At 39.7% G+C, this 27,757-nt stretch overlaps 1 protein-coding gene across 1 annotated transcript in view; it reads right to left on the minus strand.

Annotated features, from left to right (window-relative positions):
* The window catches only part of sos2 (son of sevenless homolog 2 (Drosophila)), a 40,837-nt gene that overhangs the window by 9,739 nt on the left and 3,341 nt on the right, over positions 1–27,757 (minus strand). The window contains exons 2-11 of the mRNA XM_085442290.1: positions 14,009–14,134; positions 13,627–13,758; positions 13,334–13,498; positions 13,042–13,245; positions 9,831–9,974; positions 8,483–8,593; positions 3,567–3,665; positions 1,035–1,162; positions 249–904; positions 85–166 (exon numbers count right to left, since the gene is read on the minus strand). Of these exons, the coding sequence (XP_085298416.1) occupies positions 85–166; positions 249–904; positions 1,035–1,162; positions 3,567–3,665; positions 8,483–8,593; positions 9,831–9,974; positions 13,042–13,245; positions 13,334–13,498; positions 13,627–13,758; positions 14,009–14,134 (1,847 nt within the window). The remainder of the gene's footprint in view (positions 1–84; positions 167–248; positions 905–1,034; positions 1,163–3,566; positions 3,666–8,482; positions 8,594–9,830; positions 9,975–13,041; positions 13,246–13,333; positions 13,499–13,626; positions 13,759–14,008; positions 14,135–27,757) is intronic.

Below are 27,757 nucleotides of genomic sequence, written 5' to 3' on the forward strand. Positions count from 1 at the left end.
CAGGTGTACCCTGACGTCAGTTACAGTTGTGCAAAATCACGAATTATAGCAAAAGAATTACTGTAGTCACGGAAAAGACTGAACCTGTCTATCAGCAGGGTGAGAAACTCGTGTGGCTTGCAGAATGATCGGTATGTGGTAAGAAATGTGCGAACGAAATTGGGATCTAGAAAAAGATCAAACAGATGATAAACATAAAGGAAATTAAAATATTCATTGCCACTAGCGAAGCTTATGCAGCAGCTTACCAGCATACATATGGTATGTGAGCCTCTCTATGAGCTTGTCCACTGTGCCGGCTTTAATGATGGGGATTCCTGTTTTGCTCTGCACTTTGTCCTCAAACACTATATTCTCCTCAGAGTCCTGCACCGCAAAACGGTACACCTCTGGAGAGGGCAGTCTTAGAGGCTGTGCCTGCTCCTCTTGCTGCAGCTCAGTGTCCAACATGCGATCTAAAGTAGACCGGTATTGCAGAGTCACCAGCGCTGCCATCCACGCTTCCTTCTCCTCTGCTGTACGAGCACAGAATACGGCACGGGTATCATCTTTGGCTACCAGTTCAAAGGCGTTCCGCAGCTCTGGCGAGTCCTCGCGGTCCGTAATGCTGACCTTCCTCAGAACAAACTTCTCTTTCAGACGGAACTCCGCCCCGCTACCCGCTCCCGGGAGCCGTGAACTCTGATTGGCCTTACAGCTGATCATCAGGCCATCAAAAAGGAAGTTGTGTCTCTCGTGTTTAGCACCCGCACGTATAAGCGGGCCCTCCAAGATGAACTCGCTGCAGCACTGACCGATGTCTTTTCCCTCCCAGCCGTCGATGCTTTTCTGGATCTCGTTCATGCGTTTGATGGCTAGCTGTTTGCTACGAATCTGCCTGCTATACAGACGATACATTGGCTCACTGTGAGGGAGGAATAAAGTTTGGTCAGAAAACCCCAAAGCTCAGTGCACAAGTTTTTAAATGCTGAACCACTGAAATATAAGTAGACAAACATAAGTCTTTATTGCTTATTAATAGTAAGTAGACGTACCCAGGTTTACGTCGAGGCTGGTGTTTGGCATAAATTCGCTCCATGCTAGATTGAAGGTTAAGCAGAGCTGTAAGCGCCTGTTTCAGACATTCTCTGTCGTCTAGGTCTTCACTGCGCTCTTGAAGTTGCTGTAAAACGTATCAGAAATATTCACGATTACATAATATCAACGTCTTCAGCTTTAAAAAGACAAAGTGCAGGTGTAGCTGATAATGGCACCAAAGGCTTGTTCATATGATGTATGAATGGCTTACTGGGACACTTAATGGAGTTGATTACATTATTTTAAAGTCCTACAGAAAGCCTGTGTTAAATGCAATTAAAATAGTATTTGATGTGTTACATCTCATATTAATTGTTGGGCAATCTCAATCTAACGGCTGCGTTTTCCTGGAGCATCAGGCTCAGTTATTACATCACTCTGGCATGATGATGGTGCCACAGGACAGAGAGCTTTCTCTCGTGACACCATGTGAACATTGCTCAAAAGTTATGTACCGTGTTGGATGTGATAAGTGTGTCTTTTGTTGCCTTTTCCTTCCATAACGCCAACAGGTGGCGGCAAATGGCTACCCTGCCCTGAGCCTGGTTCTGCCAGAGGTTTCTCAATATGAAAAGGAGGTTTTTCCTTCCCACTGTCGCCAAGTGTTTGATCAGAGAGTCGTTTGATGGTTGGCGTTTTCTTTGTATTATTGTATGGTCCTTACAATAAAAGCACTGTGAGGCAGCTGTTGTTCCGATTTTGTGCCACTTAAATAAAACTGAACTGAAAAAAAAATTTCATTTAAAGCAAAAAGGTCTGAATTTGTGGTTTGTGTCACACTTATTACCATTTCACTAGCACTCGAAGAGGGGCGGACGAGTGTTTGCAGGCAACTAGAGCTGATTGTGACCAAAGCAACAAGGCTTTTGCCAGCTGGATGGGGAATACTATACTATGACTGGTAGTTGCCAAGAGATCAGCAGCCTCTAGGTTAATTTGAGTCTTTAGCAATCGATTTCCTAGTGACTGCCATTAACCTCCAGCAACCACTCTCCAAACTTTCAGGAAACTAATCTTTTTTCCCCATATGACCGAGGCTTTATTCACCAAACCCTACACTGTCGTCATGGTTGTCACGTGTCAAAAATGCAAACAAAACACCACTTAGAAACGTTAAAATTACTTCATATTATGCAGTATTCTATAGTTAATAAGCTGCAGGGGCGTATTATTTCCTATTTTATTTATTTGAGGTCTTAGGAAAGTTTGGACTTGGAGAAGGCTTTGTAATTTTGTCAAACTTATCCATCTTTTACCTAGCGCCTGTGTCCTTTTTAATGGCTCTAGCGCTTCAGAATATGCACTGGAGAGATATAACTGACAAGCAGACCGTATCATAGTATAAAAGGACTTTAAATAGATTCAGTTCCCTACAATAGTTTTGCAAGCCGATGATATGCTTCTCTTCATCTCAAAATTGGAAAAAAAAATCTACTCCCATGTTGATGTCAAAATTAAGGATCTCTCCCTGGCTATAATATTAATTTTGATAAAGCAAGAGCAATGCCAGTTGGTTTTGATAGCAAAACTTCATATCCATCCATTTCCCCTTTCTCCTGGTCTGACTTGGGATTTTTATATCTAGGGATCGATATAAAGCCTAATGTTAGGTACCTCTTGAGACACAATTTGACCACAGTACAAAAAGAAATAAATAAAGACCTTGCAAGATGGATGAATCCGCCAATTTCATGGATGGGTAGAATAAGTCTAATAAAGATGAAGAGGCTTTACTATTATCTTAAAGGTGATGGAACTCCTTTTGCAAAATTGGGATGTAATCCCTTTGATTTAGTAGGAGACATGCAAAAATAAATCTCGCACAAAAACAAAAGACAAGCCAATTCTTCAAAATACAATGAAAAGCTGGCAAGATATAAACAACTGTATTTGAGGAAGAATTTGTTTACCTACATTACACTGCTTTCAACAATAGAGATTTTCTCCCTGCCATGAATTTGGTTGTATTTGGATCCTAGCACAGAAGAGGTATCAAAATAATAATAGCAGGCCTGTTTGATAAAAACTACATACATAAGCTGTGCGCCCAACTTCAAAATACCTTTGGCCTTCCTCAGAAAGACTTGTATATCTTCAAATTCATCACTATGTGTCACAGGATTCTCGCTTGCTTCCATAGAAAAAATTCAAGTTTACTTTAAAAAAAAAAAAAAAAAAAAAAAAGGTTTTATTTTGGGTTTTTATAACATCCTGCAGAAATATGATAATCAATCAATATTGGGAATGGTCTCAGTCAATGGGTCAATGGATGATTTACAGAAAGCCTATGGTGAGGACGATTAAAAAACAAAAAACAAAAAAGTAAACATGATAATATCATGTGGTCAGTGGTCACATATCTGTAAACCCCAACATCCATCAATTGTGTGCATCATTAACAATAAATCAGGGTTGTGATGGGCAGTCAATTTGGGGGGAAAAAAAAAAAAAAAAAAAAAAAAAAAAAAAAAGTAAACATTAGGACAAACCTGCAGTAGCTCAAAGTAGTGCATACAGTGGTACACTGGGACCATCATCAGCTGGGGAAGGATATATTGCACAGCTTCTTTAAAGCCTTCTGTAACTGACTGCAGAAACAGAAAGAGAAAAATGAATAATAAGAACACTATGAACAGATTTGACCAACCAACATAACAGCAAATTTTCCACCTCAATACAAAAAGTCTTTTTCCCCTTAAACAGCATTTAACTCAGTAAATCTGTTTCAAAACAAAAACATTTTCCTATCCAGAAAAAAAAAACCCCCACAACATTTAGAAATGTGATATGCATTTATTCATATGTAAGTCACAGAGACGTTATTTTAAAGTGAAACTGAAAGTTGAGTGTTTATATTGCAGTTAGCTAAACCACCAAATAAGTTGTTGCTGGATGTGTTTAGACCTGTCTAAAGCTCGCCTTTCGTGCCTCCAGGATAAGCCAGTGTACAAGTGTATGGTTGTATTCAACTCAAATGATAAATGAATGACAAAAATTGATCATAAAAAAAAAAAAAGACTAAAATGTCGGCCCTGACTAAAAATATTGTACAAAACGTACAGTCGGTCAGCAAAGACAGATAAAATGGGTACATCCCAGTCTGTTAATGTAAAATCAGCCCAAATAAGAGGGTACAGGGGGACCAGGGGGAGCAAGAAGCAGTTGATCAAGTAAGGCAGAGGTAACCAGAAAGGGAGGGGTGTCACAGTATCCTTTTAAAGCTCCTGTTCCCCAGATAGCCAAATCAGAATCAATACGCTCGTACTCAGACTCCTCTGCAGCGACCACAGTCTCTGCATGCAGGGAAGAAGTCTGGGGGAAGGGGGATCGTGTGCATTAGAGAAAGGCATCAGCTGCCTGATGCACCCAGATGGACAGCAAGGAAACAATGATCCAAGTTTAGATCATGTTATTGATACGTCAGCATCCTGCAGATTCACAAAGTGTACACGTGCTTTTTGTCACCGTTTTGAGACTCATCAGTTTCGAGATATAACGCTTACAGGGAACCTAAGGAATCCGTGTATTTATATTCATGTTTGTCACCCAATTCATGAGCATGTAGTTGACTTATTTCTGTCCAGAGTGGGTGCAATCACACAAATATAAAATAGAGAGAAATGGACTTTATGATTTACTGACTATTTTGTAACTTCTTCTGTAAATCTGATGTCATCAGAAATCTGGAAAAGGTGCTTACATGCCACAGGATCCTGCTTTCCACTGAAGCAATGCAGCTATGCAGGTATCACAAACCCAGTGTGAAACAAGAATTTTCATACACAACAGAAACCTCACAGATAAATAATATGCTAGCCCTGATCTAGATGCTTTCAGCGAAGATTCGACAACTTGGTGAGACTATTGATCTTAAGAGTCTTTAAAGAAAACAAAACTGGATTTCCATTTCTAATCATAATTTAAACTTATCATACATCTCTAAAGGGATATGCATCATTTTTGCTTTTGGCCCCCGACCCTCCTCTTCACCAGGAGAAAAAAAAAATAAGTCCTGCAGTGTAGCTGGCTGTTCTATTTTTAAAAGGCGATGTAATTTACCCACAATAGCAGACGCTGCAGAGTGCAGGGGCTGAGTGCTCGACAGACGCATCTGTCTGACAGAGAGGAGGGGCAGAAAGTCAAGAAGGGTGGAAAAAGAAAGATGAAGCACATGCTTTGAGACAAAAGCTGAAGAGGAGAACCAATGTGGCCACTGCCACAGGTTTGACTGGAACATGTGCCATTTCATCCAGGTGTCCACATAACTGAGCGTGCTGGATAAAGAAGGTAGAAAGAAGATGAGATGAGTAACTGGTTGGTGGAGAAACACCATTACACCATCTCCCGTTAGGACAACTGATGATCAACATGTATACATGTACACGTGCGCACGCACACACATCTCCGATTGTGCACTCGAGCAAAGTGGATTTGCAAGATCTCTTTCCATCAGATGCCGTAAGAGCTGAATGTCTTAGCTGCTGGGTTAACGAAAAGGCACAGCCATGTATCATTTCCTTAAATTTTGCTTCCAAAGGGGTCGTTATGAATCGTTCTCCAGGATTTCTGAAGGTCTCTCAAAGTCTTTCTTTGGACATTGGCTGCATTTTCACCTGCGTTCAGTCCAGTTCTTGTACCTGACCTTTTTTTTTTCTTTTTTTAAAAAAAAGAGGATTTTTATTTTTGTTAAGCTGCTTAACACCGAGATATAATTCAAATAGCCCAAAAAAGGCTCAAGGGATAACTCATAACTCAAGGGATGAAAGAGTGTTGTGTATACACATAACAGAGAATTCTTTAAGTAATTTGTTACTAGGAGCCAATCACAAAAACACATCATTTGTTCCAGTTTCTAACAGTTTGACAAAAAAAAAAAAAAAAAAGTATTTTTGCTCAAATAACAATGTGATTCCCAAAGAGCTATTAGCAGAAAACAGTGCTGTGGCAGTGTGCCATTATAAATTTTGAAGAAACTGGACAAGTAAGGTGAGAAGAGAAGTCGTCTCATGATGTCAACATCACCATCTACAGCAGATGAACACTACCTGAAAGTCATGTCCTTAAAAACAATTAATTAAAAAATAAAAAAGACCTGATAAAGAACCTGAGAGATTCATCTACTGTTCACTGAAGCCTCATCAGAAATGGTCTCAGAGGAAGGGTGGCTTCTACTGAGGCCACTGGATTGAAAATAAGTGGCAATATGATGGAATAACAAACACATGGAGGTGGGCAGGACAGAGAAACGTACCATCAGATTTTGCTACACCACACAATGCTTTCCAGAAAGTGTGATCTGTGTTTTTCAGCAATGCGAATGATCCCAAACACACCATCACTGCAACCCCAGAGCCTGGACAGCGTGGGATCATCTTGACAGCCAACATCCAAAGAAGGGCTTCTTCAAGAAGCCTGGAGAACCTATTTCAGAAGATTCCTTCTAATGGAGAAGCTGAAACTGAACCCCTTAGATTATGAATCTTAATTGCTATTTTCTGTTGACTGAACTGATTAATTGACTGATATATATAAATCGATATATACACTCAAGCAAAGACACTTTTTAGTTATGTGCTGCTGCTTTAGCTTGTGAAACAAAACAGTTCTTTGTTTTAAAAAAAAAAGTCTTATCAATATGGTGCACAAATAAAGCTGTATTCATACAATACAGTTGTATTGTATGAACTCTCATACAATGAGTATATGGAAATAAACACCAGGTGTGAATAATCAGAAGACTGTGCCAGCACTCTAACTGTGGTTAGTCTAGCGGTTCACGAATAAACACAGCGAAGCCTCAAAATGAGGTACAGGCAAGGCTGCAGGGCACTCACTCAGCCAGACTTGGTTTCCTCACTGCCAACAAGATACAAATGAAGCCTAAAGGTAGATGATTCGTAACAAACAGAAATTTGACTAGAACAAAATTAGACACTTGTTTTGAAAAGCTTAAAAAAGAAGAACAGAAAACAGTCTCATTCTGCAAGTGGTGTTACAGTGACTCTGGAGCTCTGATGCTGCATCATGTGAGCACTCCACCTCACTGGGCTTTGGCCTGAGAAAACACCAGAAAATATTTAATCTTCAAAGGCTGCCAAACTGCACCCCACTGAGCATAATTCAATGCTATTCTTGTGAGGAATGTCCAAATAAAACAATGCAGCAGCAGCGAATAAACTGTACACAGGACGCTGGATATGTCATGACATGCACTCGGCGATATTAAGAGGAATTCCACCCGGCATGCAGGTTGACTTCAAAGCAGAACAGGAACAAATAATGAAACAATGTTTGCTGGGTATAAACTCAAAATGACCTACTTACACCTTCATATAAAAAAATAAAAAATAAAAAAAAAATACAGATTTTCCCTTTTTTATTTTACAGTATTTTTCAGTCTGTAAAGTTTATTTTTGGCACTGACAGAAAGAACTGATTCTCAGTTATAACAGCTGTAACCGTTAATTCTCGTACCTAGTGATAATACAAAGTCAAAGTAAATAAAACTCAAATGCACACTGTAACACAAGTTCCAAAAAGTTAGGACGTTTTGTAAATGGCAAATAAAAGAATGCAATGATTTGCAAATCTCATAAACCAACAGTAGAATATTAAAAAAAAATGTTTACACATGTTTACCACTGTGTAGCATCCCCTCTGCTTTTAACAACAGTCTGTAAACATCTGGGCACTGAGGAGAGCAGCTGCTTGACTTGTTGTCCCATTTCTGCCTGTAGAGGATTCCAGCACCTGGACTTATCTATGAAGCTATGCCATTACAGTAGCTCTAGCATGTGGCATTGCTGAAATATTAAAGGCCTTCCCTGAAAAAGATAATGTCTATACGGAAGCATACGTTGCTCTAAAACTTGTATATACTTTTTAGGGCTTATGCCCCCTTTCCAGATGTGCCAACTGCCGAATCCATCATCACTAATGCGCCCCACATGTTATCAGAGATGACACCTTTTGAACTGAGCCCTGATGTCAAGTCAGAAGCTCTTCTAATGCTTTAGTGAGGAAGAGACAGCATCCAAGTTTTCCCCCAAAAGAAACTTAAAAATTTTAAATTTTGAGGCACATTGTTCTGAAGTTGTTCCACGATTTGTCAATGCAGATTTATTTTTTAATACCAGATCGTTTTATTCACTTGTTACCAGTTGCAAAATGTAATTTTCTTTTCAGCACCGATTACATTTCCGTCCCTTTTTCACACCCGTCCCAGCTTTTGATTCATGTGGCTTCCAATAAATTCAAAATGAGCAAATATTTTCATGAAACAGTCCAATGGGCCCATCTTTTGAATTGTGGATGTGAGGTTGTATAAATCTGACAGTATGTTTTTAAACCAAACAAATGTAGAGACCCGAGCGTCACCTTTCCAAACTCTTATGAAATCTCTTACCTGGAAGTAGAGGCCAACTGTTGGTCGTGCCATCAAGCTGTTGAAATGTGAATGAAATTCCCCGCCGAGGATGTCTTGAGACAAAGTCTCGTAGGGATCGAAGGCCTGCTCCTGCACACACATGCAGAATAATACAAGTCTTAAGAAAAACATCACAGAAAGACGGTGTCATATCTGAGTCATCAGCGCCGTCTCCATCATAACCACAAGTTACACAAAGTAGTTAATCAAGTAATGACTTACAGTAATAAGTGTTTTTACACAAACAGATGGGTTTCATTGGAATGTTCTTAGTTCTTAGAAAAGATCCTCAGTAATTAACCTTCTTTTCACCCATTTTGTTGTTTATTTGTGTGTGTTTCCGTTAACAGTCTCCTAAACTGCTGTCCTAATGTCCTCCTTAGAAATTCCTCATATCCTTTTCAATCCATTATTCTGATCAACAACTGCAAGATATACAAGCCCTAAAGTAACAGAGCAGCCCGAATGTTGATTCTACCTCCACCATATTTTACAATGGCTGGATGTTGTTTTTGTGTTAGTGTGCGGCGTCTTTTTTTTTTTTTTTTTCCTTTTTCTTTTTTTCTTTAGTCATAACACTATGGGTACCAGAAGTGTTGTGGTAAACCAACTTTCAAGTTGCTTTTCTCAAGAACACAATTTAAAAGTTTCTTTCTCAAGAAACCGATTTGAAAGTTGCTTTCCTGAGAAAGCAGTTTTTGCTAGGAACCAAGCTTCGTTTTCTTTATTTATATGGAGAAATACCTTTATAACCACTGGCCAAAGTAGCTTTTCAAGACGTCGTTAGCACAGCTTTTCGCTCAGCTTTTCCCAATATGTGATCGAATAAAACGTAAAAACTAATTTTGTCTTATTAGTTAGATTTGTTGGTCTATGATTCTGACTTGGATAATAATGACAATTTTTTGAGCAATCAAATGAAGAAACTTAATTTAATTACAAACTTTTTCTCTTTCTGCAGTAAATCCTAGATTGACTTGATTAGTTTGCTGTTAATTATCCGTCAGAGAAATAATCTCTCAAAAACTAAGAATTATTTTTGTTTCTATATTTTCCTAAAACAAGAATGATGCACTCATGCTGACATGCTGGTTTAGAATGAACGGATTTCCAACAAATCTAATAAATTCAAGCCATGCATTACATTTTTTTAACAACCACATGACAACCCAACACAAAAACAAAGTACCAAAACTGTTTTTTGTACAGTTTATTGCATATTGTGTATTTCCCAACCATACTAGTAAAAGCTCAGACAATATTTGGCCCGCGCCAAATATTGTGAACTTGTGTGTTTTAAGATTTGAAAATCAGAGTGACTTCATACCTCCGCCAGATCTTCAAAGCAGCTGCCCACCAACGGATGAGGGCTGCCATCAGCAGTCATCTCAACAGCGTCCTCAATCAACCCGAGCAGCTTCACAGTCAACTCGTGGATGTCTAGGATGTTACTGAAAACCACCTCGACATCCTGCAACGACAGGACAACATGAGTGCCCGTTTCACTGTTGTGGTGTGAAACGAGTAGCTATGTTAAACTGCTGTGACTAAGGATTTTTATCCTCCAATGCTGAAACCACAAATAAGTGAAAGGTCTTTCTACGCTGGTACAAGGCACAGAAAGAGAGTCCACATGACGAGGTTATGCAGTTTGTTAACACATGGACATGAGGGGAAAAAGGATAGAGTTACAAGATTATATGCATGACATTAAGATCCACTGGATGTCACACTAGAGCACCTTTATCTCAGACCAAAACAAACAGGCCACACTTCCGCCCTCCTTCCTTTTGTCTCTCACTTAAAACTTAGATGAGTTGTTTACAAGAGAACACAAAAAAAAAAAAACCCAAAAAGCCACAGCCATCTAACCACGCCAGCCCTGAAAATACATGAACGATTGTGATGTAATGTAACCCTGCCGGCACTGCCTTTTCCAGTCAACTTCTCTTTATTTGGGGGGGGGGGGGGGGGGGGGGAGCACACACACACACACACACACACACACACCCCTCTTTAAGGAGGCTAAATCAGTTGACCAGAGTGCAAAAACATAACACAGTCAGAAGTAGAAGCAGAAGCTGTCTCAACATAATTGCATGTTCTGCATTCCACTGGGCCTCACAAAGTTGAATCCTCCTCACCCAAATGATACCACAAATTACCCAACCCAAAATATGCAAAGCCACAGCGACCCATTAAACTCGACTTTCCACTCAGTTCTTCTCAAACTGTAAACAGTGTTTAATCCCTTCCCTTACCTATACATTTCCTCCTTTTTATTTTTAGGGAATTTAGAGCATTTAAAAAAAAAAACAAAACACACCTGTTAGAATGGGTTGTCTGCTAGCTGGAAGGTTAACGGTTCAATTACAGGCTTCCCTAGTTCTGCATGTTGAATTATCCTTGGACAAAATGCTGGACTCAAAGTCCTTTTCTCATTCCTAAGATTAATTTGAATGTTTCAATGTCTCATTTGTCAGCCACTCCGGCCGCTTTTATGCTCACTGCTTACCCCCTGTCGCAGAGCGAGACAACATTTACATCATATCTGCGACTATGTGATGATGTTGCAGCAGCGTGCAAAGCAACCAATGTGGAAAAGTGTACAGCAAAGTATACTGGTGCTTTCATTGTCTGTGTAATTCACACCTCTGCCTATTCCTCAAAGCATTTATCTCAGTTGATTGGCTTGTGATCAAAAAGACCATGTCAAGTCAAACCACCCACCCTCAAGTAGCTTGTGCTGCTCTCCAGGCATGATATAATTCACCTATTCTGACTTTAGAGCTCATTTTAACCTGCAATATAGTGTAATTGTCCATAGGCAGGAGTATGTTTTTTTTCCTGTATGGGGCTTCTACTCCTCAATGAGCTGATCCCATGGAATAGTAGACATTTCCCTTTTCTGAGGGCGACATGTCCTGATCTCTCTGAATCTGGGCCTAGATCTGCTCCCCAGAGGCACTGTGTATGGAGATCTGCATCAGACTGTTCTTGAACAGTGGCTACGCTATCAGGGACGATCAAAGCGCACAAGGTTGAGTTCATATCTCTGAAGACATTGTTAACAGTCTAAGCCTGTCAGTACCCCCTTCAAACACTAAGTCTACCCCCGAACAATCCAGGGCTTCACTGAAGCCTGACCTGGCATTTGTGTCTGGAGTTGTTGGTTCATTTGTGCCTCTTGACAGCTGAAAAACATCTGAAAAACAAAAGGTTCAACATGCAGTCTCCTGTTTTTGTTTTGCATGCTTTTTTGGACAGGAGCTTTGAGCAGTGTTTTCAAGTTGTGCAGCATCAAGCTGGTCCTCACCACTCACCTTTTGTTTAAACTGAACAGCTTTCCTTAAAGTGTATCCCAAGCAGTGCAAATCACTGTGTCCTCACTTGGATAAAGGGGCTACTTGCTAACTTGAGACTTTAAAATGAGACATTGAAAATGCCAAGAATGACCACTTTAGGTTACATGCATAACCTCCGTTCTCAGAGTAACATGCGTAAGCTCGCCTCAGCCCTTCTTGTTGGGGAAATATGATAAGTGCTTACCTTGAGTAATGACTGCATAGTAGTTCAAGCCACTTAAGGGTTGGTGGTTCAGTCTGACATGGTCACCAGCCATTCAGAATTGGCATACTGAGGCAAATTCCTCTGAGAAATGTGAAGGGAGGCACATCCCACAGTAAGACATCTCACTCATGTTACTCTGAGAACTGTGGTTACGCAAGTAACCTAAAGTTCCTTTGGTTAGCCTTCTGTAAGAAGGATATGAATTGCTATTTAATGGCTGTTTACTGAGTAAGAGGGAGGAGAGACAAATCCCTTTGGGGTTGTGTCAGGAAGGGTATCCAACATTAAAACTGCCAAATCAACCCACTGTGACGATCCCTTGTGAATAAGGGAGCAGCTGAAAGTAGGTTTACTATATATGAGTCAGAGAGCATGGGTCATGCTTTGTGTGATGAAGAGGAACTGTAACCTTTTAAGGCCAAACATAATGACATGTTTCTTGTATGATGCTGATACTGACTGCCGATTATAGGACAGTGCATTGAGAAATGACAATACTTTTTTTAGATTATGATGCTTTATTCATTTTGACATAAAGTCATACTGTAAGCAAAGCAGTATTGATAGTCAATACTAAGCCTTAGTAGAAGAGACAGCCCAAAAAACACAAAAGTAGAAAAGAAAAATGATGAAAGGTATAAAAAGTATTTCACACTGCTTCATGACGCTGAGTACAAGTTAGCCGATTACAGAGTTTTAGTTGTAATCTTTAGATGATCTTAAGTTGGATTAGACTGAAATAGCTTTGATGAAAACCTAACTGTTTTCCAAGCTGGCTTTGCCCACCGCTCATTTTGTAAGCATAAGACTTGATCGTGTTCACTGAACAGTTTACTTTGTATTATAAAACACTGGTCAGTGATTAGATCAATCATTATGTTTAAATAAGTCGTAACCTGATTCTTTTTTGTCAAACTGAGAAATAAGCAATACTGACATGTGTATTTCTTTTAATTCAAGTTCCTCACCTCGTTTGTGAAAACTTTGGAGTGAAGGAAGTGTCTGCGGAACACTTTGACAATGAGGTCCAGCTCTCTCAGGTACTGCCGCTCCTCTGCGATTTCAAGCCTCACCAGGTCATCATACGTGAGCTCCCCCGAGGACAAGGGCTCCTCTGCACACTGCGACATCAACCCAATATCCTCCTCTTGGTCAAACATGTCCATCAACACCTGGAAACAGGTAGCAGTGACAACCAGTCAGTGTCATTCAAAAGAAATTCTTCTCTCCTAATCATGTTTGACAACTTTAGCTTCTCACTTTGTCTGCACACATGGACACTTTGATGTCCTGCTGGGTGATTTCAAAGTGCCGAATGTTGCCAACATAGTTTCCTGCCAGTTTCAGTATATCTGCTGATATGTATTCAAGCACTGCCACAATGTATAGGGACACATGGTAGTCCACTTTGTAGCCCAAAACCTCCTGTTGAAAGAAAAAAGGAAAACCCACAATGAGACATTAACTATAACACAGAAGTTCAAAGGGTTGAAAAATAAAAGCGAGGACAGCGCTGAGGATGAACAGGACAGCGAGCTGTCAAGCATCCTTACCTTGAGCAGTGGATGTATTTTATCCACAGGAAGTAGTAAGGGGTGTCTTCTCCTGCGTTTCTCAATGGCTGACTGGGCATCTGCAATTGCCCACTTATCTATAGGGTGGGGGAAGGTTTTCTGGACGCGTTCCTGATTTAAGAGAAGAGGAAATGTTACTTTTCCTCATCAAGAATATGAGTACAAACATTAAGAAGGATGAACTTATATTAAAATAAAGTAAGTGTGTTTGAAATGCTTCTGTTGAATCATACGTTTCCTAAATGGAAAATGCCGGGACACCCAGTGGGAAAATTAGCTCACAATCTGTTTCATTGTTCTTCCTTATATCATTAATATCTACTTAGAAAATAAATACTACAAGAGATTGTAAAGGCCTTACGTCTACATCTTGCACAGTGCGAGGCTGGGCCACACACAGCATGTTGAGAAGCTGCAAGATCAGCTCCTCGATATACTGGAGGGCATCCTCCTTTGCTGTCAGGTTTGGGTGGACCTGCTTCTGTACCTGAAAGTTACAGAAAAACAAATAAGTGTCAGATATGGCAAAAAATTTGTCAGTCACCATAATGTGGAGTGATATTATTTTTCATTCAGTAGGACAGAAAAAAAAGAAAAGAAAAAAAACCCCAACATGCTTCTGGCACTGTTGACATGACGTAAAGTGCAACTGTTTAATATATCAAAGTGATGTTAACATCTGGTATGATGCAGCTCAGCTGGCCTCACGCACAATTACATCAGCCTACAGTTACAATGACTGGCTGAATATAAACATTTTTTCTTTTTTTAACAAGGTGTTTATTCAGATTTTAGCCCACACACTAAATCTACTAGCTCAGTTTCATTCAACACTAACTTGAACATTACAACTCACTTGTACATTTAATTGGACAAAGCTTCTTCTTCTGATGTGAAACCACATAAGTTTTGTTTTCCTTCAGCTGAGTTAAACATGAAGCCCACAAATGACTAAGCTATGATTAGCCAGTGATGCTCACTGATACTCAGGCGTAAACACAATCATCATATGACTTTCTGCAGAAAATGAGACACAACTTTAGTATCAGGAAACATCTCACTTAAGTAACTGGCAACAAAAAGCATTTAATATACTGAAAAAGTTACCTAATGCAAGTTTTAATGAAACACTCTTTTTGCTGCTTCCAAGGGAGCTCAGACAAATGCATGTCTAAACTCATACTTACTATACTTAAAAACTATACTTTCTCTAAATTTAGTTTTGTACCTACATTTACGGGAAACTAGCCAACTCTGTCGACCCTATAAAACCACTGATGACTATGAGCTCATGCACAGCAGATGATAGAGTGACATCATAGCAGGAGAGGAGGTGTGTAGATGGCACCTGGCAAAAAACATTACAACTCTGAGGAATGTGATTGTGCCTGCAGTCCTCTACAGATCCATATAATTCTGCATTAGCCATTCCCAGAGAATAATCATAACTAAATATTTACAATGAAGTCTTAAATATTCAACTCCAGCTATTATGAAAAACAAGTAAAAATGACTGCTTTTAAGGTTGGAAACAAATCTAAAAGACATACAAGCGATTAGGCTATGGCACACAAATCAACAAGTAAGATTCATAAGTTTCCTATAAAAAAATAAAATAAAATCAGGAATCAGCAATCGAACACACGAATACTTCTCCACAAAATTAACTGCAAGACAATAAGTCTTTTAAACAAGTATCATCTCAACTGAAAAGGATTTAGAGCTCTTTTCTGCAGATATATCAATTCACCCAGGTTTGCTCTGCAGCGGGACTCCTGAGGGTGCAACCAGCCTGACAGAAGGTGTGATTTTACATGCTGACAACAAAGAAGGTGTGGCTGCATCAGGTCTACTAATGGAAAGAGAGTAACACCACCGCCCCCAAAATACCCTCCAGCTACCCAAAAGTTGCCGTCATTTGGGCCGTGCCCTCTCACAGGAATGCTGTCAGTTGAGATACTATTATAGTATCCAAAGTAGTCTTGGAGGAGAAGGAGAAAAAAAAAAAAAAGTTGTGGCAGAAAAAAAAAAAAAGTTGTGGCAGAAAACACGAGCAGAGAGGTGGATAGAAAATGAACCTGGTTTCTTACAAAGCCTGTTCACATGCTAGTGATGGAATTACCCTGGCATATAGTAAAAGTGATGAGTTATGATGACAAAACTTTGCCCCCGGATTAAGGAATGTGAGAGGACCGTTAAAAGGTCGATGCAGATCGCGCTTCATGCATTCCTCTTCTGTGACTTAACAGAGACTCAGCAAAAGCAGGATGTCCCCCGTCTCAAGTTTGACTTCATTTATTTGGGATAGAAAAATGATCAGAGAATAGAGGAGTACAGAAGTGTCTCTAGGGGATTATAAAAGACCCCTTTCTCAGCCCTCCTTTTAGTTTACATTCTGATTAACTGAATTCAGATGCTTTTCAAAACGAATGGAGCTGGAAAGTCTGAAGCTACAGCTTGGTCTCATTGACGTTTCTGTACATCATTTCTGTTTTGATGCACACTCACAAGACCTAACAGTTAAAAATATCCCACACATATAGGCTCTACTCGGGAAAAAAAATACATATCAAAGCAGAAGTACGTTATGAGATAGATCCTTTTTAACCACAAATAGGCATTTGACCAAATTCCACAGGACACCAGGAGCTGTGAGTCACCACACTGAAACTACGGGGGTTTCCCCTGACTCCATTCACAGAATAGTTGGCCCGTTTCAGAGAGGCCCACATCCAACAAGTGTCGGCTATCTCCAACAATGTCGGGACGGGAAACATTGTAAGAAAAAGACATGAAACTGAATGCTATTTCAATAAAAACATAATAATTCAAAGACAATGCACAGAACTGGAACAGAGCTTAAGACGTACTCAAATAAACTGCTGCATACACCCGCAGTACAATACAAAAAGGAGTTCAGTGTAAAATTCAGTAGGGTTACTAACTAATTTCAATTAACGGTCAATTTTCTACAAAACATAAGAAATAAAAATACATAAAAGTTCAGTGTGTTTGCGTTTCCTCTTTCACAACACAATAAATTTATTTTTCAATAGCTGCAGGTATGTCAGTTATTTTCTTACAATGTTGCTATATGCTAAATCTACACTGAAATGACACCAAGTGAATCTGTTTTCAACAAGGACATCTGACGAGAGGACTGACAGAGTGGTGGCATGTGCAGGTATGACTGTGGCTCAGTGTATTATTCACAGTACTGTTGCAACTTGATCCTAATGGGTAGTGGATGTAACAAGGTCTAATATAGTTGGCGGCGTACATCGAAGTAAACGCAAGCAAAGTGAAAGTAATCGAGTGGAAAAATGGCTGGGGAACTCCTGAATTTGAAATGCATTCAGCTCAACTCAGAGAATCTGCGACGCAGAGAAATTCTCAGGGTAGGAAAATCAACTGTTTAATCTGAGAAGCACCACAAAAGGTGTACACAAAACATGCTTCAGACTAGGGCTGTGCAATTATTCTAATTTTAATTTCAATGTCAGATTTGGCTTCCAGCAAATATTAAAGCAAGACGCTCGACATAAAGAGATTATTGTGGCGCATTCTGTTTTGCCTTTCAGCACATCTTTTTCCCCTTCTTCTGTCTTGGCCTATCCATAATAACCCTCTATAATTAAAGCTCAAGGAGCTATACCAAATAAAAATATGGCTTAAATCCTCTACAGTATTGGGGTAATTGTGTTAAAGTACTGCAGCTGTAATAATCTAGCAACCCTACTTTAGATGCAAAACTAAAAGATTAGTCAACATTATGAATTTTTATATATATACCCAATATTTCAAAGGCTGAAAAGCTAGTGCAAGCAATGCATTATCTTTTTAATAATACCTGTCATAATTTTTGTGCCATTTATCAAGCAAAAAATACCAAATATTCACCCTCACAGTATGAGTTGGGTGGTGGTGATGTTGCAGCTCATGGCCAACAAAGAAAAAGTTATCAACAATGTTTAGGTGGGTGGTAAATCACCCACATAAATGCCAGGAGTTCTTAGAAGAACATCATATTGCAAGGAAATCAACAGTTGCTCCCTTAAGGGGTCTGCCTCCATCTCAACCTATCCGTAGCCTCCTCGTCTGTCACACCAACCCCCAGCATGTCTTCCTTCACCACATCCATGAATCTTCTCTGTGGTCTTCCTCTCTTCTGCCTGTCAATGAGCTTCATCTTTTACATCCTTTGTCTTTCAATATTCTTCCTTTGGACACTACCAAGCTCCTTTGTCTCCAAAACACTCACCCTGAGCTATCTCTCTGATCAACTCATTTCTAATCTTGACCCTCCTGGTCACTCACAATAAAAAGCTTAACATCTTGAGCTCTGTCACTTTCAGCTCTGCCTCCTGTCTTTTTGTCAATTCCACCATCTGTAAGCCATCATAGGAAGTCTCAGTACCATCCTTTTCCCTCTTGATGCTAAAGTGCTACCAACTTTCAGTGGTCTTAATGTTTCTTTAAAATTTAAAGTAGGGTACAAGCTTACTAGATAGTTTCCAAATTAAAAATGATTTAATTGAGACCCAAAGGTGAGCCATGCTGTAGAAAAACATTCTTGGCCTTTCTGAGAGGAGTCTGGTTCATCATTAATAAAAATCAGTCAATAGAAACAGTTAATTAGATTGGTAGTTTACACCCAACTGCTACATGTAGGCAAAGACAATGAAATTAAAAGCACCTCGACCATATGTAAAGCTTCATGCACACACTCCTATGCCATGTTAAGGTGTTCAGTTTCATGGGTCAGCTCCATTAGGAGGGGAAAAGCTAGAGTACAGGAAGTCCCAGTGCTCACTCACTCTCACTTTCTCTCTTCCAACCCCCCCTTCTGCTCGCTCTCCACCCGCACAGAACAAAGCCTCCAGGGAGAGCAGCTCATAGCAGTAGGCTGAGCGATATTAATGTGCATGTACAAGGAGGCAGCAGCAGCAGCAGCAGCAGGTTCATGCTACACACAGACTGGACAGGCTGGTCCAAAAGGAGAGGGATTCAGAGGCACACAAAACCCACTCAGTGTCTACATGCCTGCCAGGAATTTTAAACACAGACTGACTGGTTTGATGAGGAGAACTAGCACATAAGTTAGCGAAAATGTTGTCCAACAATCATTTGACAGGGTTTCCACCAGAAAAGTATTCAAACCTGGAGGCTGCAGTTGGGTGGGGTTGGTTCAATTTAATGTTACATAGGATTAATGCAAAGCTACTTTAATAGTAATCATTAATTGTGTGGCGACACAGAGAAACAAGAAAGCTGTGTATGTGAAGTTCTACCGAGGAGGGAGGAGCGATTATTGCCAGTATGTGCGTGAAATTATATTTAACTGTGTTTATATGCAGGAATAAATGATTTAGACTATTGGTGTCAAACATAAAGGACCAGGGGCCAAAATCTGCCCACGAAAGACTTTATTTCAGCCGACTGGACAGCTTTGGAAATGTGAAAGAGGGCATAAATTTTGGACTTAAGTGTATTTTTACGAGTTTAACTGCTTTTCCTACTGATTAACACCTCCAACATTCCCATTCATATTACCCCATAGTAATAGATAAACAATTAAATTACAGAAACCTTCCTGTTTTTTTCACGCCATTTACTATAGGAATGTTTCAAAATTGTTCTGCAATCATTAAAAAAAAGAAAAAGAAAAAAGAAAAAGACATTTTATGTGTATTAACAAAAACTTTGTTTTATAATTAAGATGCTTAGAAACAGATTTCCTTTATTTACTCCCTGAGAAAACTATGTGGTCAGTAGCTGACGTAACTGACTAAACAAAATTAAATAATACAATATATTTCAAAACTTTATTTTCTCTGCACACAATAGGGCTGTGCGATATGAACAAAATTTCATATCCCGATATAAGAATTCTATCGTCCCGATAACGATATAAATCACAAAAATGTAACATTTTCTGTAAATTCTGTGAATCTCGGGCAGCTCGTCTTGCGTGAAGTGTTTCCAGCTGTGCGTAGTGTACCTGGAGTCGAGTGTTTTAACCGATGCATGAAACTATACATATTTAGACATAAGTTGTAAAGGCCGCCATTTTCTTTGTGAGTATTTATTACACGCGTGCTGCGGGGAAAAGCCTGTTCTAACGTTTGAATCTAAGGTTTATTTTTAAGCACCTGGCGGCTCTTTTTTAATTCTCATCCGTAAATAATCTGCTCTTTCACGTGATTCAGTTTATTTTGAAAAGTCTCAACAGGATCTTGAGCTTTATTGTGAAAGGTTTATGTGAAATAGGGCTGCCACAAACGATTATTTTGATAGTCGACTAGTCACCGATTATTTATGCTATTAGTCGACTAATCAGATCATCATCCATTGGACGTAAAACTACAGCTTATTGCACCAGCAGCATCTGCTCTTATATAACTATCATTAGCTTACAGCTTTAAGTGTTTAAGGTCTGTGCCAACTAAAAATAAAGACAAGATGATAGTTTATTAAATTTTAATGAAATTTGCAGATTGTTTCGGTGAAGTTTAATAAACTCCTTGCTATCTAAAATATAACAGGACACTGGAGTATATTCTGGAGCATCTCACACTTCTGATAATCAGCTGTCTGCTTGACGTTTATTCAGCTGTGTAAAAGCTATAACTTTAATCTCAGACAAACTGATTTACTCAGGAACAAATAAAATACTAAAAAAAAAAGCCAAACAATAACATTTTAAGTTATCTAAGTGACTCATATATATTTAACCTGAGTAGCGAAAGACGGTGGTGGGTTTGAAAACGATTTGCGGGGAGTCCGGTGTTCTCACGGCGCTAGTGAGCCTAGCCCCCGGCTCGCTAACGAGCTAGTGGGTAACAGATGTCTCCGAAAACGTCGGAGCGCTTTTGAAAATATGTGGTGTCCTGATAAACTGAGCAGATATTTGAGGTTTACACAGCTACATTCTCGCCTGAAAATATGTTAAACGTTTATTTTGTGACCCAGAAAGAATAATAAGAGTAACATTAAAACTAACTAGCTGCCGCCATTGTTGGAAACTGCGCTGGGCCGCGCTATGAATTCTGGGACACAGCTGCTTCTTCTTCTTCTTCTTCTTCTTCTTCTTCTTCGGGGTTTAACGGTAGCTGACATCCTTGTACATGCAATGCTGCCATCTTCTGTTTCAGTCCGTTATTACACTCTTAAATCCTGCCACTTATTCCTGCGTCTTTTGTGATCTTACAAAGCTTCAAACGACGCGTCGACTATTAAATCAGTCGTCGACGATTTTGATAATCGACGTAATCGTGACTAGTCGACAAATCGTGGCAGCCCTAATGTGAAACATAAACAAGCGGACACGCGATGGTGTTACCGTCGTTGTTGCTAACCACAACGCATAAAAACAGGTGCTTGTCAGTCCATAGTGTGGTTATATTAAATATACCGGTAAGAGAAAGCGAGAAAGAAGAAATTAATATAGCCACTACAGTGACCATCAAAAGGATGAAAAAATATTGCTGTAAACAGTTTATTTTGCGACACCACAAAACAAACTATAGCATAAAATGAAACGATAGACGTTTTTATATCGTCATGCGATATATATATCGTTATATCGAACAGCCATAGCAGACGATGTCCAAACATTAAGAGTGTGACAAATATTAAGGGTTTAAAGACTGGGTTTGACACTCCTGATTGAGATGTAATCAAAGGGAAAAAAAAAAAAAACTGGTTGGATATTATCCATCCATCCACTTCCGCTTATCCTTTTCAGGGTCGCAGGAGGTACTGGAGCCTATCTCAGCTTCATGGTTGGATATTAGCTATTAAAAATTGTAATTGTTTTTTTTAAGCATTTTTATGCATTAAAACAGGAACAATATGCTAATGAGGTACATTATGCAATGGAATATTTGCAACGTTGGTCTCAAAAATAAATTTTTTGAAAAAAAATCCCCATTGCATGTCTACATGACTTGCAGTGTTCAGCCAGTCTTATAATAAACTCGGGAAAACCCTGTCTACAAAAAAACCTGGTAAAGCTTAAGTGAGGTCGACAAGGGCTTTGTTTAGTCCAAACCCAAGCCACTTATTTATTTTTGCATTACTAGATGCGATGATATGAGCAAGAAAAGATCACTCTTCTTTTCTTTTAAATGTAAACTATTTCTTTTTATACAGGAATTATATTGTACCAATGAGCTAATAAGAAACTCTATTATTGTTTCTTTCATTTAATAGATGCAATGACAACTGAATAACTAAAAGCATCAAATCATCAGCTGAATAATCCTGTTTCTGTTTCATCCACTTGTCTCCAATAATAGAAAATCTGTTCTGCACATCAGAGTGCAGTGGATGCAAAAGGCAAAAACAGATGCAGGTCAGTGGTACACAAAATCTGCTTGCATCAAGTTTCATCATCTTGGTTACAACTCAGTTGTAGTGTGATCAGGTGCTGTGTGTCTTCACAATAGGAGAACAGAAAGGTTGGAGGTAATAATAGAGGCAGGAGGGTGTTGATACAGGGTTAACATTTCTAATTCAATTGATTATTCTCCTAGCTGTGTATATATGCCCTGCATCAGGCTCAGGTTGCAGGTAATATATGTGTGTGTGTGTGTGTGTGTGTGTGTGTGTGTGTGTGTGTGTGTGTGTGTGTGTGTAGAAGAGGTGGGAGTGGGGCTTGTTATTATACCCGAGCATGTGTCACTGTTTGTGATTCATGCCATGACATCATCTGCATTACAACCAGACTGTCTGGGGAACCATGAGGCAGAGATCAACTCTGAGACAACAGGCACACGCAAACGCATTAAAAATACACAGACACAAAAGACGCACAGATCTGAGACATAAACAGATACAACTTCCACTACGATGCTAAAAAGCAAGCACATATATACACACGTCCCCTATCCCTGCTCACATTCAGATAATAAAAGACAATAGGTGGTGGACATGAGGCGAACTGCACGTGGCCATGACTTGACGCCAGGCTTGTGTGACCCAGTGACCCTGGCCGCCTGCCTGCATCCACCCATCCTGACTGAACCCTGTGTGAGGACAAGCTGATGTTCAAAGCCCTGATTTAATATTGTGGGAAGGGCGGGGAACCTCTGTTTTAACCAGCAACATCTTTTTCTGTGGTAGGCCTGAGCCTGGTGTACAGGAAACGCAACCTGTTACCAGAAACATCCTGCTGTCATCACATAGGCTCATCCTGGAGGTGCAGCAACTCACTCCTGCACATTGTGTCCTCCTCACATATGTTTACCATTTGCACTTTGACAGGATTACTGCAATCAACAGAAACAGCCAAGTTCACACAGACAGACATTCATATCCTGTCCAGTAACCACGACGACTACTAATCATTACTAAGTACTAGTGCTGTAACTAATCATGTGACCAAATGTTTTGGAGGTTTTTTAGAATTACCTGGAAATGCCTTTTAAAAACTTCTTAAAGTAACGCTGCCACAAAAATATTCAACTCAAGACAAAAAAAGACCACCAATTATTATAATTTCTAGCAAATAATAATAAGTAATATATGCAAATACAAATTTTGATAATCATGACCTTTTGCTGTTTAACTGCTGGGAGGTGAAAATTTCATCGAGACTGGCCCACCAATTAAGGAGATGGGGTACATACAGACATACATTCACTACAGTGATTATAGTAAGATTATTATATGAATACTGCAGCTATTCTTTGGGCCTGGTTTATTTTCAACCTTTGTCCTTGCACATGACCAAGTATACATAGTTTCAAGTCCAGCCCAGGAACTTTGCGCAATTATATCACCCTCTTCTCTTTTCTCATCATTTTCTCTCCCTGTCTAGATTCAACCTGGTAATAAAGGCATGAAATATTTAATTGGCCAATCCCACGGCAGCAACTCGGGGCATTTAGGCATGTAGATTTGGACACAGCGACTCACTGAAGTTCAAACAGAGTGGTGAAGAAGGGTGACTGTAAGTGGCTCTCAATGTTGATGCCAGACTGGCTGGTCTGACTATTTCACATACTTCTGCTCTGCCAGGATTTTCCCACACAACTATACTTCGGATTAAAAAAAATAAATACATAAATATCGAGTGAGCTGCAGTAACCACACTGCTTTAAGCTGATAAGAACAAAACAGTAAAACTACAAATGCAGAAGAACATCTCTGAATGCACAACCTTGCAGTAAATGCACTGTAGATGACAACCAATATTGGATAACAAAAGATTAGAAAAAGATTGCCTGGTCTGATGAGGTAGGGTTACAATTTGGAGTGAACAACATAAAAATCATAGATCAACCTGAGCTCTTTGTTACTGCCTTGTATCAAAGAGCTCAGGTGGGAGGTGTAATGATGTGGGGGATTTCCTTTGCATATTTCGGGCCAAAAGTCATCAACAAAACACAGCCCATCTGAGTATTGTTGCTGATCATGTCCATCCTTTTATGACTACAGTGCGCCCAACTTCTACAGGCTGCTTCCAGCACAAAGCTCAAATCATCTCAATCTGTCTTCTGAACATGACAATGAGTTCACTGTACTCAAATGTCCTCAACACTCACCAGATCTCGATCCAATCCTTTGGGATGTAGTGAAACAGGAGATTCACATCATGGATGTGCAGCTGATGAATCTGCAGCAACTGTGTGATCCCATCACGTCAACATCGACAAAAAAATCTCTTTGTACTTAGTTTTCATGGCATAGATTAAGCAAAGACTTCTCTAAAGAGCAAAAAGGGGGTCCAATCCAGAAATAGCAAGGTGTAACTAATAAAGTGGCTGTTAGGCATAGCATTTAGCAGTCATTTAAGGTCGCAGAGTCGGTTCTTTATGCAGCGTGGCACAGAGAAGCTGGAGTTGAGCTCTTATTATTCGGTATAAATGTTTATCCATTTTTTTTCCTGATAAGCACTTTTTACTTCAAGACAATAAATTATATGTTAACACGGACATTATTATTTACACGCTACTAAAATGTATATTTTTTCTGTAAATCTTTCTTTTTTCAACAGCGGGTTACTTTAATCTACATTTACAGAAATTTATCTCACCATATAAACAAAAAAAATAAATAAATAAATAAGATCTCATGTGATCGTGGGAAACACAGGAGGACTTTCTTTCAACCACCCGTTTACTGATTTCACAGAACCTGTGGTTACAGAAGATGAACACAAAACTGTGGGGGTTTTGTACTACTTCCTGGCTCTTTATCACTTTCAATTAAAACCATTTGATTTGAGCTGTCAATGTATAAAATGCAGCACTTAAATGGAAGACGCAGTTTTGATGACTGGCTGGAATCGAGCGCTGCAGTAGAGTCTCGCAATAAATCTCTGATGGTGAAATGACAAGAGCTCTGTCTAGTCTGAGTAAAAAAGGCAACAAAACCATGTGACTAAAATAAAACAACTCTCTCAGCTTGGGCCCCAAGTGAAGTCACCCTTTCAGAATTTAACCGACTGCTCATGCTGAGACTATTAAAAAAGGCAACACACACAAACATAAAGCAGGCTTGTAACCTGACCAATCACGGTTTAAAATGCTGGCCTGTGAACTCAACTGCACCAGGCTGCTCTAACTCAACAAGGCAATGGAATGAAACTGTACCCAGCAAACCTCTGGCCCATTTCTCAATGCCAATGAAACAGCAGACCTGGGGAATGCACAGTTATTATTAACACCAGCATGTCAGGGTGAGATAGAGATCGTGCATTGCACCAAGCATGAGCCATATAATCGCCAGCCAGGATATGTAGATGCAGCAATATGAATCAACAGGTTTAGGGTTCATGGCAATACATGACTTAAGTCTCAGTAATATATGCAAAAGCAATGAGAGCGATCTCGTAAGGATTTTTAATAAAATAGAAAGATCAATGGAAAACGAAAGGTTATTGGGGAGCACAGTAACAAGAGAGCTGCAACCGCTGCAAGCACCGTTTTATGGAAGCAACCCAATGCAAAACGAAACTTAATTCTATTCTCTAATCCTGTTAATCTTTTGGAAATATACAGATAAGGTTTTTAAAACCAGTTATTGTCCAACCTTAACCTGGAGACAAACACTGCACTTGTGTCATGGTGAAATATTCATTTATAATATAAAATGAGCATAAATGACAGACGAAAGCAGGATTTGAACTGTTGCATTTTATATATGTGTATATACTTCAACTGCTTCACAGCAAAGCAACCAAGTACTTAATTCTTACAGACATGCAATTAAACTTACATCAAATTAAAGACTTCCTGAGAACTGTGCATTGCAACTAACAATTACTGTTTTTAGTTCATCATTTGATGCACAAATCTTCCAACATGATGTCTTCAAATCAGCTTTTCTACCCACCCTACAGCATAAAAACAACATTATATAAAAAATAAAGAGAAAAGACAAGAATAGCACATCTTCACATTTGACAGTATTTCTGCATTTATTCTTTGCAAGTGATTCATTTTTTGTCAGAAAACTAACAGATTACACCATGCAAAAATTTAGCTGCAAAATTAATAGATTTTTAATCTCGCTCAAGATTTTGGCTACCCACGATCAAATAAACACGTTCCACTGATTTTGAAAATGCAAGCTCCACCAAATCAAACGCTCCCTAAAGCACTGCCTGGCGCCAATCACAGCTGTGATAAGACTACATTAAAAGACAGATGTCTAGAAAATTTCTGGCACAACAGAAGGCGAAAGGCTAGTCTCTAGAAGCACAGCAGCATTTGTTGTTTGGAAATAGAATTTAGAAAAGAAGAAAGAAGAAGAAAGTGTACTTTATTGGTCCCCGTGGGGAAAATCCCTCTCTGCATTTAACCCATTCACTCAGTGAAGCAGTGGGCAGCCACTGGGCACCCGGGGAGCAGTGTGTAGGGACGGTACCTTGCTCAGGGGTACCTCAGGGTAGCTGTTCAGGGGAATCGAACCCCCGACCTTCCGATCATGGGGCCACCACTCTACCTACTGAGCTATCCCTGCCCATCACCCCCTAGGGCAAGTGATGTAAACAGAGAACAAATCACATGCAAAGAGTACTACAGAGATGTGTTCCCACCACAAAGAAAAACAAATAATTTACTCAACCACCTGAAAAACACACCACAATCTGAAGTATAACGGCAACCAAGAAAAACAATGCAACGGTTGCTAACGTGCATCATCTATGAACTCACATATCCACAACGGTGAGTCTGTGCAGCGTGTCAGCATGTCCATCAAGATAAAAGTTGGACAAAAGATGCGTTATGACACACAGTTACTTTTCCAGAGTGCCAATACCAAAGAATTCAGGTAAATACGGAGGACTAGTTTTATGTTTAAAACTGGAAAAAGGGTTGTGTTAACAAAAACATTTTTGTCACTTAAATAATCGTGACAAATAACTCAATTCACCCATCAATTTTCTTCCACTTATCGAATGCAAGGTCGTGGGAGTGTTGGAGCCTATCGTAGGGCAAGAGGTGGGGTACACCTTGGGTAGGTCGCCAATGTGTGGCAGGTAGGGATGGGTATCGTTTAGGTTTTATCCGATACCGGTGCCAAATCGGTACTTTTGAAACGGTGCCGGTGCTTAAACAGTCCTCAAACCGGTGCTTAAAGACTGGAGAACACAAAATTGGTCCAAAAACCTCTCATGTTCAGCTGGTTTTTTGTAAAAAGATAACAATGTTAGCCTTTTCTGCAGCTATGGGGCATATATGGTATCACTCATGTGTAACTGTTTTCCACTTTTTCTTTGGTCATTTTAGCCATTTTGGCCAGGGTGAAGGGAGCATCTGCCATCAAACAAGAAGACAGCCGCATGTAGCTATGATGATGTTTGCTAGTTCACCTTACCTGCATTAATGTAATAACGTGGTTAGCCTACTAAACGTAAATTACACACGAACAACATGAAGCTACTCACGCAGAGAAGAACGGCTGCTGCCATCATCATCCGTCATCATTTCTGCTACACTGACAGGGCTAGGGGGCAGGACTCTCCTCTTCGTGTTTTTGGGGGATATTGCTAACTCCGGGTCCGATAACAGGCAACCCACGCACAGTAGATGTGCTCGGTGTGAGGTCTCGCAGCAAGCTATCATATGGCGCATTTCTGGGCTTTTAAAAAAAAAAA

Source organism: Copadichromis virginalis, linkage group LG19 (assembly GCF_057382275.1).
Source record: "Copadichromis virginalis isolate Kocher_CV1m ecotype Utaka linkage group LG19, C_Virginalis_male_GT1.1, whole genome shotgun sequence".
NCBI lineage: Eukaryota > Metazoa > Chordata > Actinopteri > Cichliformes > Cichlidae > Copadichromis > Copadichromis virginalis.